Source organism: Chelonoidis abingdonii, chromosome 1 (assembly GCF_003597395.2).
Source record: "Chelonoidis abingdonii isolate Lonesome George chromosome 1, CheloAbing_2.0, whole genome shotgun sequence".
NCBI classification, from domain to species: domain Eukaryota; kingdom Metazoa; phylum Chordata; order Testudines; family Testudinidae; genus Chelonoidis; species Chelonoidis abingdonii.
Window position 1 is genome coordinate 156,399,934 of NC_133769.1, and position 17,252 is coordinate 156,417,185.

Sequence of the window (17,252 nt, forward strand, 5' to 3'; positions counted from 1 at the left end):
GGGACCCATCTCACGAGCAACTCCTCATTCAGGAGGTTTTCAGGCTCCTCTCAATCGGAGCTATAGAGGAGATACTGGAGGAGTTAAAGGGCAAGGGGTTTTATTCCCGATATTTCCTAATCCCCAAGACAAAAGGGGGCCTCCGATCCATTCTGGACCTGCGAGGACTGAACCAAATTCATCAAAAAGTTCAAGTTCTGCATGGTATCCCTGGGAACCATCATTCCTTCCCTGGATCCCGGAGATTGGTACGCCGCTCTTGACACGAAGGACGCTTATTTCCATATTGCAGTTTATCCCCCGCACAGGAGGTTTCTGTGCTTTGTGGTAAATCAGGGTGACTACCAGTTTACTGTCCTTCCTTTTGGTCTTTCCTCGGCCCCTCGGGTCTTCATGAAGTGTATGGCGATCGTCGCTGCTTCCCTGCGCCGTCATTGAATACATGTCTTCCCTTACCTCGACGACTGGCTTATCCGAGGGGCTTCCGAGGCACAAGTCATCAGCCATGTCACCATCATCAGGGAGCTGTTTATGCATCTAGGCTTGGTCATCAATTTGGACAAGTCCACTCTGGTGCCTATGCACAGGATAGAATTTATCGGGGCAATGCTGGACTCCAACCTTGCAACGGCCAGTTTGCCCCCACACCGGTTTCAGGCCATAGTCTCCCTTGTCAAAAGTCTTCAGAGCTTTCCAACTACCTCTGCTCATACTTGCCTTGCTCTCCTCGGGCACATGGCTGCATGCACTTTCGTCACAAAGCATGCCAGACTGCGAATGCGCCCTCTACAAATCTGGCTCGCTTCAGTCTATCGGCCAGGCAGAGATACCATAGACATTATTCTGACAGTTCCGCTGGATGTTCTAGGCTCCCTCGACTGGTGGAAGACGTCATCCCAAGTGTGTACGGGCCTGCCGTTTCATCCTCCCCAGTCCTCCATGTCCCTAACAACGGACGCGTCCTCACTGGGCTGGGGTGCCCACCTAGGGCACCTGCGCACCCAAGGCCTTTGGTCACCCCGGAAGTTGACGCTTCACATCAATGTCCAAGAGCTGAGAGCGGTCCGGCTGGCATGCCAAGCGTTCCAGCATCATCTACACAGCCGTTGTGTTGCAGTGTTCACGGACAACACAACGGCCATGTATTACATCAATAAGCAGGGAGGGACACGGTCCTCCCCCTTGTGTCAGGAAGCGATCCGACTGTGGGACTTCTGCATAGCCCACTCCATAAATCTAGTGGCCTCCTTTCTCCCAGGGGTATGGAACACACTCGCAGATCACCTGAGCAGGTCCTCCCTATCACACGAATGGTCCATCTGTCTGGACGTTCTCCATTCGATTTTCCGGAGGTGGGGCTTTCCCCACATAGACCTGTTTGCATCCAGAATGAACAGGAAATGCCAGGTGTTCTGCTCCCTACAGGGTCGCTCCCCGGGCTCCCTGTCGGATGCGTTCCTGATTCTGTGGATGGGCCACCTCTGTTATGCCTTCCCACTGTTTCCTCTCGTCCACCGAGTCCTACTCAAGCTCCGCAGGGACAAAGCCCGCCTTATCCTGATCGCCCCGGCTTGGCCGAGGCAGCACTGGTACACCATGCTGCTCGACCTGTCCCTGTCAGACCCAATTCCCCTGCCGCTCTGGCCGGACCTGATCACGCAAGACTTTGGCAGGCTGTACCATCCGGACCTGCAGTCCCTTCATCTAACAGCATAGCTCCTGTCTGGTTAAGCCAGTTGGAGTTGCGCTGTTCCGCCGCAGTGCAACAGGTGCTGCTTGGAAGCAGGAATCCCTCCACGCGCTCGACATACGTCGCAAAATGGAAGTGCTTCTGCCACTGGTGTGCCCAGCACGGCCATTCTCCGCATTCTGTATTAGTCCCCACTATCCTGGACTATGTATGGTCTCTGAAAGAGCAAGGTCTGGCGATCTCCTCTCTATGAGTGCATCTTGCAGCTATATCCACTTTCCATCCTGGGGAAGCTGGCAGTTCCGTTTTTTCCCACCCTATAGTTTCCAGATTCTTCAAAGGCTTGGAGCTACTCTACCCCCAGGTCAAACGCCCTACCCCTACCTGGGACTTGAACCTCGTCTTAACCAGGCTCATGGGGCCCCCCTTTGAGCCTTTGGCCACGTGCTCGCTACTGTACTTGTCCTGGAAAACAGCATTCCTAGTCGCTGTCACCTCGGCTAGACGAGTCTCAGAACTTCGAGCATTGACTGTGGATCCGCCATATACGGTGTTTCATAAGGACAAGGTACAGCTACGACCACACCTGGCGTTCCTCCCTAAGGTCGTCTCCGCCTTTCACGTTAACCAGGACATCTTTCTGCCAGTCTTCTTTCCAAAGCCGCATTCATCGCAACGAGAACATCAGCTCCATACTTTGGATGTCCGTAGGGCTCTCGCCTTCTGCATTGAGAGGACCAAACCCTTCCGGCACTCACCTCAGCTATTTGTAGCGGTGGCAGAACGTGTGAAGGGCATGGCAATCTCCTCCCAACGTATTGCATCTTGGGTTACATCATGTATTTGGGCTTTCTATGAGTTGGCTCATGTCCAGACTGGCCATCTCACCGCCCACTCTACTTGGGCTCAAGCCTCATCTGCCGCGTTCTTGGCCCATGTTCCCATACAGGAAATCTGCCGCGCGGCCACCTCGTCTTCCATCCTCACCTTTGCATTGCACTACGCATTGGTCCAACAGTCTAGAGACAATGCCACCTTCGGCTCAGCGGTCTTACATTCCGCAACGACTCGCTCCGACCCCACTGGGTAAGGCTTGGGAATCACCAAGTAAGGCTTGGGAATCACCTAACTGGAATGGATATGAGCAAGCACTCGAAGAAGAAAAGATGGTTACTCACCTTTGTAACTGTTGTTCTTCGAGATGTGTTGCTCATATCCATTCCACACCTGCCCTCCTTCCCCACTGTCGGAGTAGCCGGCAAGAAGGAACTGAGGAGCGGATGGGCCGGCAGGGGTATATATCAGGCGGCTAACAGCGCCACTCCAGGGAGCGACCTGCCGGCCCACCGAGGTTTGCTAGGGTAAAAAGTCTCCAATGAACGTGCACGCGGTGCGTGCACACCTAACTGGAATGGATATGAGCAACACATCTCGAAGAACAACAGTTACAAAGGTGAGTAACCATCTTTTCTATGAATGCCAGCTCTGCAGTTTGAGCCTGAGTCAGTTGACCCAGGCTCTGAGACTTGTTGATGTGAGTCTATTTTTAATGTGTGTAGCCATACTCTAATTGCCCCTTGAAAGTCTTCACTCTGTTGTGTGGTGCTGCTGCCTTTTATTCTTGAAGGGGATTGGGTTGCTTGATCCCGTTGTATCCTTAGTATCTTAGTTTCTGTGTTGTGGGATCTTTGAAGGTGAAAGGTGCTCTTTAAAGCTGTAGACACAGTCTCTTATTTTTTGGGGATAGGGAGTGAACCTCTTACCAGTGCTAGCTTGGGGAGGCAGGGTGTGCTAATGAGGGTTCTAAATTAGCTATGACAAGGCGGTGGGGGGTGTGTGTGTGAAATCTGGGGCAGAATTGTGGCAAAAGCTGAAGATTTCTGCTCATTGTGTAGCTGCACTCATAAAAAGGAAACAATGTTAGGATGAATAAGAAATAGGATGGAAAATATAAGGACCATTATAATGCAGGAGTGGGCAAACTTTTTGGCTCATGGGCCATGTTGGGGAATAGAAATTGTATGGTGGGCCATGAATGCTCACAAAATTGGTTAGGGTGTGGGCTCTGGGGTGGGGCTGGGGATAAGGACTTTGGGGTGCAGAAGGGTGCTCCAAGTGGTTTGGAGGGTGGGAGGGGGATCAGGGCTGGGGCAGGGAGTTGGGGCGTGGGGAGAGGCTCAGGGGGTGTGGCTCCGAGCGGCACTTACCTCAAGTGGCTCCCGGAAGCAGTGGCATGTCCCTTCTCTGGCTCCTACGTGGAGGCGCGGCCAGGTGGTTCTGAATGCTGCTCCATCCACAGGCACCACCCCTGCAGCTCCCACTGGAACATGTAGGAGCCGGAGCAGGGCCATGCTGCTGCTTCCGGGACCTACATGGTATGGCGCCCCAGCCAGAGCGGGGCTGAGCCACATGGTGCGGCCCCTGACCCAGCACCCCAGCTGGAGTACTGCAGTGAGGCCAAGCTGCTTGGTGCAGCCACTGACCCAGCGCCCTGGCCCGCCGGAGCAGGGCTGAGCCACGTGGTGTGGCCCTCGCCCCGGTTGGAGTGGGCTGTAGTTTGCCCGCTCCTCTTATACTTCTATTAGTATCTTAATCACCCTCAACTGGAAGCTGTGTTCGTATGAATCGCCCCATCTCAAAAAGCAGGGAGTTCAGAGATGGGCAAAGAAAATGGCTTGTGGTATAGAAAAGCTCTCATATGCAGAGCGAGAGAAAATATTTTAGAAGGTAAATAAAAAGGGAGATGATGAAAGCATAGAATATAATGAATGGTATAGTGTAGGTAGATCAGGAATTTCTTGCAACCCTTTCTCAGATTACAGATTTAGAGATATTCAAAGAAATTGAAACACTGTGAATTAAAAACTGATGGGAGGAAATACTATTCATACAATGTACGAATAGCCTGTGGATCGTTGTGGCCATGAGCTTTAGCAGAATTCAAGAGAGACTGGACATTTAAGTGGATGGCAAGAATATCCAGAATTAGAATAGAAAAAATGAAAATAATAAGCAGTATTTTTGGAAGGGATATAAACTCTCATTCTTCAGGCCATAACCCAATCTCCTAACTATGAGAGGTTAGGAGGAAACTTTCTCTGGGGGGCAGGTTATTCTGTATGGTTTCTTGCACTTTCCTCTGAAGCAGCTGATCCTGGGCACTGTCAGAGACAGAATCCTTGATAAAATGGACCACAGCTCTGATTCAGCATGGCAGTTCCTGTGTTTCTGAAAGTTTAGTGCATAAGTCATAAAGTGTCATATTACTCACTATGCTGCCTCTGCTGATGTTTTTTCCCAAAGGGCGATGCCAACAGATGAATATTCCTGATGACCAAGCAGACAAGCTGCTCCTAGCAAGCTGGGGTCTTCCTGAAGTAGTTCTGGAGAAATACCACAGTCTGGGAGTAGTACATATGTTTGCATGGCAAGCAGAGTGCCTGATGCTTGGACAAGTCCTGGAGGGGAAGAACCTAGTTTACTCAGGTATGCAGACATCTGACAGAATCATGTACTGTAACAGGCTAAGATTTTGTCATGGATATTTTTAGTAGAAGTCATGGATAAGTCATTGGCAAAGAAAGAAATATTCATGGAAGCCCATATAGCCTGAAGCAGGGCAACTACGCAGGGGCTAGGAGCTGCCTGCAGCACCTGGGGGCTGCGGGATACCTCTGCCACCTGCAGCTCTGGGGGTCCGAGGTGGCTGGGACTCAGGGGTTTGCCCACAGCTGTGGCAGCTAGGAACTGTGGGGTGCCCCTTCCGCCTGCAGGGGCCAGGAGCTGCAGGATACCCCTGCCGCCAGCGGCGGCCAGGAGCTTAGGGGTTCTGCCACCAGTTTGGAGCTTGGTGGTTCCTCTGCTGGTGGCCTGAAGCTCAGGGTTTCCCCACAGCTCCCGGCCCCCAATGGGTGGCTGGGGATCCTGCAGCTCCCAACCATTGCAGGCTGAAGTCATGGAGGTCACTGGAAGGCACGGTTTCTGTGACTTCTGCAACCTCTGTGACTAAATCGTAGTCACTAATATAATATAAATGATTTTACTGCTGCTAAAAGGTGCTGGGCTGACAGCTCTGAAGGCTGAAATCATCTTTGCCTTAGAGGAGGTACAGCACAGATTTCAGCAGGGCAAGTTACTGGGCTCAGCTCACTGATGTGCCTCTAACCTGCTGTGTTGAGACCATCTCCAGATATGAGGAGGGAATCCAGTCTCCGTGGCCATTTTCTTACTTCCTGTCATCTAGAGACTGGATAGAGACCCACTGGCTTGTTTTATGTGAGTGACTGAACAGCCACCAAAGTGGTAATGACTTTTAGTTATTGTGGACCAGGGGCTGGATATGAACTAGCATCCTTAAAGTGAAAGTCTCTGAGTACAATTTTCAGACATACTTAAATCCCATTTTTAAAAGTGGCTTAGACATTTAGGCACTTCGGAATATTTTCCTTTGTATGCAGTTCTTCTTCGAGTGCTTGCTCGCTCATATTGATTCCAATTAGGTGTGTGCGCGCAGCGTGCACATTTGTCAGAAGATTTTTACCCTAGCAACACTCAGTGGGTCGGCTTGGTGCCCCCTGGCGTGGCGCTGCTATGGAACCAAATATATACCCCTGCCGACCCATCCACGCCTCAGTTCCTTCTTACCACCCATGTCGGTCGTTGGAACAGTGGAGCGCGGCTTAGCTGATCTCCACCTCCCTAGCTATTCACTCGTTCTAATACTTATTGTGTATATAGTTATTCTCTATAGTTCTAGTTAATACTTTTAATAATTTTTTGTAAACGTAGTTAGTGTATATAGTTCAGAGGGTTGAGGATTAGCCCTTTCCCTCACCGGGTTTCAAACCGTGCTCGGCTTGCCGCAGGCCAATGCCCACAGGAGACCCTCATGACTCCTGCCTCAAGTGCTTGGGGGAATCCCACCTCGCAGACAAGTGCCAGATCTGCAAATCCTTCAAACCGCAGACGAAAAAGGAGCGGGACTTTCGCCTCAAGCAGCTCCTAATGGAGGCAGCTCTCACTCCTCCACCTTTGGGACTGAGTGCCAGACAGTCTGCACCGGGGAGAAGTACCTCGTCATCACCGGAGTGCGCCGGCACCACGAAGACATCTCGGTACCGACCCAGAAACCTGCCGGGCACCGCTCCCTCTCCCCGCGAGCCAAGAAGCTCAAAGCTCCTGTGGCTTCACTATCTACACCGCAGTCTGAGCAACAGCCTAAGTCGAGCCGCCTGGCACCATAACTGCCGCGGCACCGACAATCTCAGCACCATTGATTCCGACCTCACAAGGGCCGTTGAGTTCGGTACCTGACAGCTCCCCGGCGCATGCCTCGGTAGAGCTCATCGTTCCCACCACACCAGAGACATTTTCTACGGTGAGGGAACTGATTGCATTAATGGAGCCCACCCTACCTCAACCCCCAGCACCGCCGGTGCGGGTTATTCAGTCAACAGGCAAGCCTGCCATGGTAAGACCGTCCTCGATCGGCACTGCTGAGAGGCACCACTCAAGATTGAGGTCCCGCCAGCGTTCTTGATCTCATCACTGATCCCAATCCCGACGCTGCTCGCAGTCCCGGTACCGATCTCCTTCTCGGTGCTGGTCGTACTCGCCGCACCACTCAAGATCCTGCTCGCCGGCCTGATACTCCAGACACTGATCCAGCTCCCGGCACTGTTCGCGCCGCAGCCGCTCTCATCATAGACCTTCAAGATCCCGGTCGACCTCCTGGCATCGAGCCGGTCGCAGGTCCTGGTCCCACTCCCGATACTGGTACGGAACCCGATACCACTCTCCGGTGCAGCACAGAGAACAGTTTGCTGGACACAGGGCTCCTCTCCAAGCAGTCTCCGCTCCACCGTGGCCATCGCAGCATACGTCTGTGTCATCGCACGCTGATAGTACCTCCTATGGGGATTCGGAGGTACACAGCCAAGTTCTACATGAGGCTAAAGGTCCAGACCAAGGTCCTCAACAGTGGTCCTTTTGGGCACCTTGGGCATATCACCAGGCCCAAGGTGAACCCACGGTACCATCATGCTCCGCCCCATCGGAACATCGCGCACTGGAGGCCGCTGTTAGCCGCCCCCCTCCAGCGGGTACAGACTAATCTCCTTTGGCACCAGACCCTCAGGTCCTCCCAGGCCCTGACGTGCCTCCTGACCACAAGTCCATACATGAGCCACTCGTCCCGGGTCTGTTGTCTTCGTCTTCCCCAGATGAGGCAGTAGCCGGGACATCCTCATCGGGCCCGCCCCCTATTGACCTCCGAGCTCACGAGGACCTCCTGAGGCGAGTCGCCTTAAATATCAATCTACAGGTAGAGGAAGTCCCGGAGGTTGAAGACCCTGTAATAGACATACTGTCGGCGGATGCGCCAACTTGTGTGGCTTTACCATTCATCCGCTCCATTCAAGGTAAAGCGGACACCATCTGGCAATCCCGGTCATCTATCCCTCCCACGGCCAGAGGGATGGAATGAAAGTACATAGTGCCCTCCAAGGGTACGAATACTTATATACCCACCCTCCTCCATGCTCTCTGGTGGTCCAATCCATGAATGAGCGGGAGTGCCATGGCCAGCAAGCCCCTGCCCCAAAATCAAGGGAGGCTAGATGTATGGACCTGTTGGGATGTAAAGTCTACTCTGCGGGGGGCCTCCAACTCAGGGTGGCGAACCAACAGGCCCTGCTTAGGAGATATAATTATAATACCTGGCAGGCGGTGGGCAAGTTCACTGAACTGGTCCCACAGGACTCCTGCCAGGAGTTCCAGGCCCTTCTGGAGGAAGGAAAGAAAGTTGCACGGACCTCCCTCCAGGCCTCACTCGACGCTGCCGATTCGGCAGCCAGAACCGTGGCCTCCGGAATCACGATGAGACGGATATCCTGGCTGCAAGTGTCAGGCCTACCTCCTGAACTGCAGCACACCATCCAAGACCTGCCATTTGAAGGCCAGGGCCTCTTCTCTCAGAAAACGGACCCTAGGCTGCAGAGTCTCAAGGACAATCGGGTGATTATGCGTTCCCTCGGGATGCATACCCCATAGACCCAACAAAGGTCCTTCTGTAGCCAACCTCAGCGCCCTTACCCCCTACCCAGGCCACGACAAGACTTTGGCAGAAGGCGCGGTCGCGGTAAGCGCAGGCAGCAGTCTGGGCCCCAAGGGGGCCCCAATAACGGTCCTGCCAAACCAATGATGGGCCCTAAACCGAACTTTTGAAGGTGCGCCCGAGAGCAGAGCACCAGTCCTTCCCTAGGATCCCCTTCAGTTTTCCAACTACCTTTCCTCCTTCCTCCCTGTGTGGACCCAATTAACCTCAGATCGTTGGGTCCTACGCATGGTAGAATTTGGATACCACCTCCAATTTATTTTGCCCCCTCCCTCTCACCCCCCTTCCCCATCCCTCTTCAGGGACCCCTCTCACGAGCAATTCCTCTGGCAAGAGGTTCGTACGCTCCTCTCGATCGGGGCTATAGAGGAGGTACCGGAGGAATTAAGGGGCAAGGGATTTTATTCCCGATATTTCCTAATCCCCAAGGCAAAAGGAGGTCTCCGACCCATCCTAGACCTGCGAGGACTCAACGTGTTCTTGAAAAAGTTAAAGTTCTGCATGGTATCCCTGGGGACCATCATCCCATCCTTGGATCCCAGAGACTGGTATGCTGCTCTCGACATGAAGGACGCATATTTCCACATCGCCATTTATCCCCCGCACAGACGGTACCTATGGTTTATGGTGCACCGCCAACATTTTCAATTTGCGGTCCTTCCATTTGGCCTCTGTACAGCCCCTCTCGTGTTCACAAAGTGTATGGCTGTAGTGGGCACCTTCCTCCATCATCGGCGAATACATGTCTTTCCTTACCTAGACGACTGGCTTATTCGAGGGACCTCCGAGGCCCAAGTCACCGGACGCGTGGGCATCGTCACGGACCTATTCAGGCGATTGGGCCTGATGATCAATCTAGAGAAATCTACTCTAGTGCCCACACAAAGAATAGAGTTCATTGGGGCCATTCTAGACTCCAAACTCGCAAGAGCCTGCGTGTCACTACCCCGGTTTCTGGCATTAGTTTCAATTATAAAAAGCCTCCAGAGCTTTCCGACGACCTTGGCTCGCACCTATCTCAGCTTCCTTGGTCACATGGCCGCATGCACCTTTGTAACCAAGCACGCCAAGCTACGCCTGCGTCCCTTTCAAACCTGGCTTACCTCAGTTTACCGCCCAGGCAGAGATACCATAGACATGGTGGCCACCATTCCTCAGAGCATTTTAGGCTCTCGACTGGTGGCTAACACCCTCCCTGGTGTGTGCAGGACTGCTATTCCATCCGATGCAGCCTTCAGTGTCCCTAACGACGGACGCGTCATCTCTCGGCTGGGGGTTCACCTAGGCCATCTTCGCATGCAAGGCCTCTGGTCATCTCAAGAGCTAGCGTTGCACAAAAACGTCCGAGAACTGAGAGCAGTCCGCCTGGCGTGCCAGACGTTCCAGCAACATCTGCAGGGTCGTTGTGTTTCAGTGCTTACGGACAACACAACGGCCATGCACAACATAAACAAGCAGGAAGGAACTCGATCCTCCCCCCTTTGTCAGGAGGCGATCCAACTGTGGGAATTTTTGCATAGCCCGCTCAATAGACCTTGTAGCATCCTTTCTCCCGGGGGCTCGGAACACTCTGGCAGACCAACTCAGCAGATCTTTTCTGTATCACGAGTGGTTGATTCGCCCGGACATTATACATTCTGTCTTCCGGAAGTGGGGCTTTCACCACATAGACCTCTTCGCTTCTCGCTAGAACAGGAAATGCCAGAGGTTCTGCTCCTTCCAAGATCTCGCCCCAGGCTCGATATCAGACGCCTTCCTAATCCCATGGAAGAGCCAGCTGCTTTACGCCTTTCCACCCTTCCCACTGGTGCACAAGGTTCTCCTAAAGCTCCGCAGGGACAGAGTTCACCTGATCCTGGTCGCCCCTGCATGGCCCCGACAACACTGGTACACCATGTTGCTGGACCTCTCGAAAGCCAACCCAATCTCCCTGCCTCTTCATCAAGATCTTATAACTCAGGACCACGGCAGGCTTCACCACCCAGACCTGCAATCCCTTCATCTCACAGCGTGACTCCTGCATGGTTAACCCAGTCGGAGTTACGCTGCTCTACGCCAGTGCAAGAAATACTCCTGGGTAGCAGAAAACCTTCTACTCGGTCTACATACTTGGCCAAGTGGAAGCGATTTTCCTGCTGGTGTTAAACACTGAATGCTACACCTATGGAGGTTCCCATCCCTACTATACTGGACTACCTCTGGTATCTTAAACAGCAAGGCCTCGCTAGCTCATCATTGCGAGTGCACTTGGCGACAATTTCTGCTTTCCACCCAGGAGAAGGTAGTCACTCTGTCTTCTCCCACCCTATGGTTTCGAGATTCCTCAAGGATTTGGAGTGTCTATACCCCCTAGTACACCGCCCCGCCCCTTTCTAGGATGTCAACCTGGTCCTGACACGGCTTATGTCTCCTCCATTCGAGCCATTGGCAACCTGCTCGCTCCTATATCTGTCATGGAAAATAGCCTTCCTTGTAGCCATCATGTCGGCTAGAAGAGTTTCTGAGCTTCGGGCTCTGATGATGGACCCACCGTATACAGTGTTCCACAAAGACAAGGTGCAGTTGCGTCCACATCCAGCGTTCCTCTCCAAAATAATATCGGCCTTCCATCTCAGTCAAGACATATTCCTCCCAGTCTTCTTTCCCAAACTGCATGCATCTCGTTGGGAGCAGCAGTTACATTCCCTCGACGTCCGTAGGGCACTTGCCTTTTATATTGACTGGACGAAGCCCTTCTGCAAAACGCCCCAACTCTTCGTTGCAGTGGCAGACCAGACGAAAGGCCTACCCATCTCTTCTCAGAGGATTTCGTCCTGGGTAACAGCGTGCATCTGTACTTGCTATGATCTCGCTCATGTTTCTCTGGGACATATTACCGCACATTCTACCAGGGCTCAGGCCTCGTCGGCCTCCTTCTTAGCTCAAGTACCTATCCAGGAGATATGTCGAGCAGCTACTTGGTCTTCAGTACTTTGCTTCCCATTATGCCCTGGTGCAACAATCCAGAAATGATGCAGCCTTCGGTTTTGCATTCTGCAGTATCTCACTCCGACCCCACCACCTAGGTAAGGCTTGTGAGTCACCTAATTGGAATCAATATGAGCAAGCACTCGAAGAAGAAAAGATGGTTACTCACCTTTGTAACTGTTGTTCTTCGAGATGTGTTGCTCATATCCATTCCAAAACCCGCCCTCCTTCCCCACTGTCGGGAGTAACTGGCAAGAAGGAACTGGGGAACAGAGGGGTCGGCAGGGGTATATATTCAGTGCCATGGCGCCACGCCAGGAGGCGCCCAGCCCACCCACCGAATGTTGCTAGGGTAAAAATGTTCCGACGAATGTGCACGTGGCACGCGCACACCTAATTGGAATGGATATGAGCAACACATCTCGAAGAACAACAGTTACAAAGGTGAGTAACCGTCTTTTTCCACCTCTAGAGTTATCCAGTAGCTAATCACTTGCAGTTTAAGTTTTGACACACTTTTCTTGGATCATATTATTTTAGCTCCTACTAGTGCTGGGAAAACACTAGTTGCTGAGTTACTCATCTTGAAGAGAGTCCTGGAGACCCATAAGAAAGCTCTATTCATCCTCCCCTTTGTCTCTGTGGCCAAAGAGAAAAAATATTACCTGCAGGTAAGTGGAGTACAGGAGAGTGGGGGTATGGCTCAAAGCTGTCAAATCAAACCTTTTCAGAACCTTAAACATGTGGAAACATTTGTATGAAATGGGGTGGGGGGGTGGAAATGGAGCTTTGTGGAAGACAGAAATTCTGTTTTGCAAAGGATTTTGAAAATTGATTTAGATTAGAATTAGAACAAAATCCGAAACATTGAAAGTCTCTGTGAAGGAATTTTGGGTTGATCAAAACATTTCATTTCAATTTCTACTTTTTATATTGTGTTTATTTGTGTGTGTGTATAATTTATTTATAGTATATATAACAAAAGGTCATTTCAAAACAAAAAATGTGAATGTTTATTCCAAAACCATTGAAACAGGATGTTTTGACATTGTTGGAATACTTGTCTGGTTTTCTTCTGAAACAAACTTCCAGTGTGATGGTGCTGGCCACCTCCTCCTTCTGCTGTGTGCACTTCATCCTGCAGTAAGGCTGACACGTTCTGGGGTGTAATCCAGACCAGAGTGAGGTTGTCACTGCCTGCTTTGCAAACCTCACAAGGCTTCCCTGCTGTAGCTCCCAACCTGGCTTGCTCACAACCAGCCTACAGGTCACAGACTGTGTATCTGTGCACAGCTGGAGCCCTGGTCTAGCAGCTCTGACCCCAGCAGCTTGCCAGCAACACACCAGTCACACTTTGGCTTCCATCAGCTTTGGTTACTACTTGCCAGGTGATCCCAACACGCTCCCAGTCAAGGATTTTCCCCAAAACATGTGTTCTGCAGTGTCCAGCCATTTCCTGGACAGTTCAGTTATTAAGGTTCATTGCCCCAGAGGTGAAAGTAAGCTGGTGCGGTCCGGTACTGCGTCCCAGCAAGAGCCAGTATGCCGTGCTGGACCGCATCGACTTCCACGGCAGGGATTGAAAGGGCTCAGAGCTCCCTGCCGCTGTGGGCAGCCCAGAGCCCTTCTAAATCCTGGCCGTGGCTGGGATTTAAAGGGCCCAGAGCTCCCCATGGCTGTGGGCAGCCCAGAGCCCTTTAAATCCTGGCCATGGCTCCAGCGGCAGGGCTGGGGCCGGGATTTAAAAGGCTCCGGGCTTCCCTCAGCGGCAGGAGCTCTGAGCCCTTTACATTCCTGCCCCAGCCCCGCAAAGGTCGAGGTTCCCCCTGGCGGCCAGTGCCCCGGGCCCTTTAATTTGCCCCTGAAGCTTAGAGCCCCTGGTTGATTTAAAGGCTCTGGGTCTCCTAGCCACAGCTGGTTCCCAGGGGCCTTTAAATCTTGAGAGGCCATGCCTCTTCTGAGGGGGGCGTGGCTTCATCTGGGACTCCAGCAGTACCGGTAAATCCTGTAAGTTACTTTCACCCCTGCACTATGGAGTCAATTTTCAACAATTTGCGACTTTAACTGGAATTACCAAATTGTTCAGTTTAAACACAGCACTGCGTTACTTGTTTTAGATTAAAAATAAAAAACATTTATTAACAGAAGAAGATAGGAGTTTAAATATTTCAAGTATGAGAGAAAGTTAGAAGTTACCAACAAATAAAAGTGAAAACATGCATCTAAAAGTCTAAAACTTAATCCAACAAGTTTTGGTTCAAGACTTTAAGATGGTCTTTCTCACCTACAGTCTTCCAGCAAGACTGACTCTTTTCTTGGCCAAGATCTCTCCCAATGGTGCTGGTGCCTTTGTCATCTTAGGTGAAAGAGAGAGCTTGGGGTCCTCTATCCCTTTCTTTTATAGGCCAGTGAACCTTTGAAGTGGATTCTTTGGAGAGTTACTCTTCAAAGTAATATGTATTTAAGCAGTAAAGAAGGTGACATGGAATCTGGTGATGAAGGGGCTTCATGCTCTTTCTTCACCCACTTGTTTGCTAAATTGCAAATTGTTCTGTTCCTGTCATCTCCTCCTCCTGTCTTGAGGACCCTGTTTACCTCAATTTACATAAAAGTAGTAAACACACATTCCTTTCTTTAGCATAGGTCTCTTTAACAACTTGTCTAGGCGGGGCTGTGTGGGTTTGAACTTGTGCTAGTAAGGTCATACAGGGCATTCACAGCTTTTCATATAATGTAGCAACACACATTTCACAATATTATTATTTGACCAATTACACCTCTACCCTGATATAACGCTGTCCTTGGGAGCCAAAAAATCTTACCGTGTTATAGGTGAAACTCTGTTATATTGAACTTGCTTTGATCCACCGGAATGCGCAGCCCCGCCCCCCCCGGAGCACTGCTTTACCGCGTTATATCCAAATTCGTGTTATATCGGGTGGCATTATATTGAGGTAGCGGTGTAGTAATATATTTTCAAATCATATTTCATAGGGCATATTTGGTACAAAGTTTATTACAATAAAGAGCAGTGACTTGGACTGCTCTGCTGTTGGGCAAAAAGCGCCCAGTTGAATAGGAGACAGCAGGCACTAGCTGGCTCAGCCATGCTCTTAATCGGGTTATCTGATATAGTGTTGGGAATATCTGTTTTAGGTTGTATGTACTGTGCTGATTCCAGTATGTAGCATATGCTGATTGCAAGTAAAGATTCTAATTCTGTGAACAAATGTTCTGTCTCCTTGGCACATAGACTCTGTTTCAGGAGGTGGGTGTGCGGGTAGAAGGCTATATGGGAAGTACTTCCCCTGCTGGACGTTTCTCAGCACTAGATGTTGCTGTCTGCACCATTGAGAGAGCCAATGGACTAATCAATAGACTCATAGAGGAGAACAAGATGGACTCACTGGGTAAGATGCTAGAGCCTGATCTGTCTGCAGGATGAAGGAGCATGTGTATTGTATACTGTTAATTTTGAGATTATGTGCACTGTGTGTTGTCAGTAGCTACCGGTGTGGTGCTCTGCTCTTGTTCGATGATAAATCAGCTGCGTGTGTTCCCTCTGTGTGCTGCCCCGGCTCTGCGCAAATAGCTGACACAGCAAACCCCGAGAGATCCCCAAAGACCACAGACTCTAGTAAAGTACGAAGGAACCTGAGCCAGGTTTATTGTCAAACGAAGCACAATAATAGTTTCCTATAAACTCTACAGGACATACTGCGAATATGTGCGCCGTGGCAATGGACACAGCTCAGTCAGTGGCTGGACACTCCACTGCCCCCTAGGCTGGACAAAAATGCGCACTCCTGGATCTACTTTTATACGGTTACAGGACAGATTACTCATCCCTGCTGACATATTGAGGTACAGCCCCTTGGCTCATTAGGGTGCTGTCTCCCCTTTAATCATGTTGTTTCAGACAAACAGATCTATCCATCATGCTGTCTTGTCTTTAAGATGCATCTGCCTGTTCCTTGTTATGTTTGTGAAGTGTCCTTGTATTGGGCTGTTCAGGGGCAATCATGGCACAAGTTCCTCTTGTTAGCACCTACATGTGGGAATGCAGCTTCTTCTATCAACCCTCTTCTTGCCATCTTCTGTGAGTGAGGCCTGCCTCTGGCTCACAGCCTAGCTTTTGCTTAGCAATGCCTGGAAGTACTTTGATTTGGCTTCAGGCCTCAGACTAGGCCTCTGACACACAAGTTTATATTTCAGGGCCTCATCTTACTACACTATGTATGTTTAAGACCTTATTTTTACTTTACTCGTGCCTTGTAGTTCTTGTGCAAAGGAGACAATCTGTGGCACCTGGGTGTGTGTCTCTGACTGAGACAGTTTTTAATTATCAGTAAGTGTATAGTCTGGGACCTGGCAGAACAATGAGATGGCTGCATCCTAGGTGACACCAGTTTTCTCCAGCTTGAATGTGGGGTTTGAAAGTTGAAAATCCCAGAAGGGGATCAAAGAAACCAGTTGTCAGATCAGGTATTTAAAAGTGGAAAGGCTGAGAAGTTGAGGAGGGACTCCTATGCGGATTTCCTGAGAGGGGATGCTTTTTAGTGCAGGGGTCAGAGCTGAGCTGGAGGGGACTTGGAGTCCTGAAAGGACACTGACCCAAATCTCAAAGAACACTTGAGTGATGAGGAAACGCCATATAGGTGGGGTTTGACTTAAATCTATGTGTCTCTTTTGCTGCCTAAAATGAAGGGTGTTGTTTTAGAAATCCTTCTTTAAAGAATACCTTGCTTTGCCTATCACGTGTCCCTGAAAAGGTTAAACTATAAACCAGAGTGCCCACAAGGTTGCAGCTCTGGGAAAGAATGTGCTGGGAAGTCATGGGTGTGTTCAGCATGGGTCTTGAGGCCTAGGACTGCAGATTGCCAATTTCAGAAGGGTACCAGATAGAGAGACTGCATGTGCCAGAGAGGTTGTTGCCTGTCCAGACCAAGGGAAGTTTAAAAGCACGTTGGCCCAGCATGTGGGACCCAAATACAGCAGCCTAGGGAGTGTCTAGAAAGGGGAGCTTAAGTAGGGCTGGGACACTTATTATACAACTTGAGTGTGTATGAGAATCAGGGAAAATGGGGACTGTCCTCAAGGCTCCAGGAGACAGAGGAGCTGTCAAGGAAAATCAAGCAATCTTCCCTCCATCGTGCTGCTTATAGGCTTGCTTTGGGAATTCACTCAGGGGCTCTCTATATGGCTGGAGGGTGGGTCAGTGGGTAGAATTTGTCGCTGTAGCTTGTCTGGGCTGGGCAATGTGACTGGGAGGCAGTCCATGTATAGGGCTTGTCAATGTTCATGGAAGAGTCCCATGGGTAGGGTTTAAACAATGAATGGAGCCTGGGTGTGTCTTTGAATTCGTAGGTATCCTGTGCGCCAGATGGGGTGGCTGGGAAATGTATATGTGTGGAATGGATGGATCGCACTTATGGTGTGAAGTGGAGATGAATTGTAGGTGGGACTTTTCTGGGTCTTGTT

General features: G+C 50.7%; 1 protein-coding gene across 1 annotated transcript in view; it reads left to right on the plus strand.

Annotated features, from left to right (window-relative positions):
* Nucleotides 1–17,252, plus strand: part of POLQ (DNA polymerase theta) — a 189,800-nt gene that overhangs the window by 4,338 nt on the left and 168,210 nt on the right. The window contains exons 2-4 of the mRNA XM_032773589.2: nt 4,994–5,176; nt 12,312–12,442; nt 15,025–15,181. Coding sequence (XP_032629480.2) covers nt 4,994–5,176; nt 12,312–12,442; nt 15,025–15,181 — 471 coding nt within the window. The remainder of the gene's footprint in view (nt 1–4,993; nt 5,177–12,311; nt 12,443–15,024; nt 15,182–17,252) is intronic.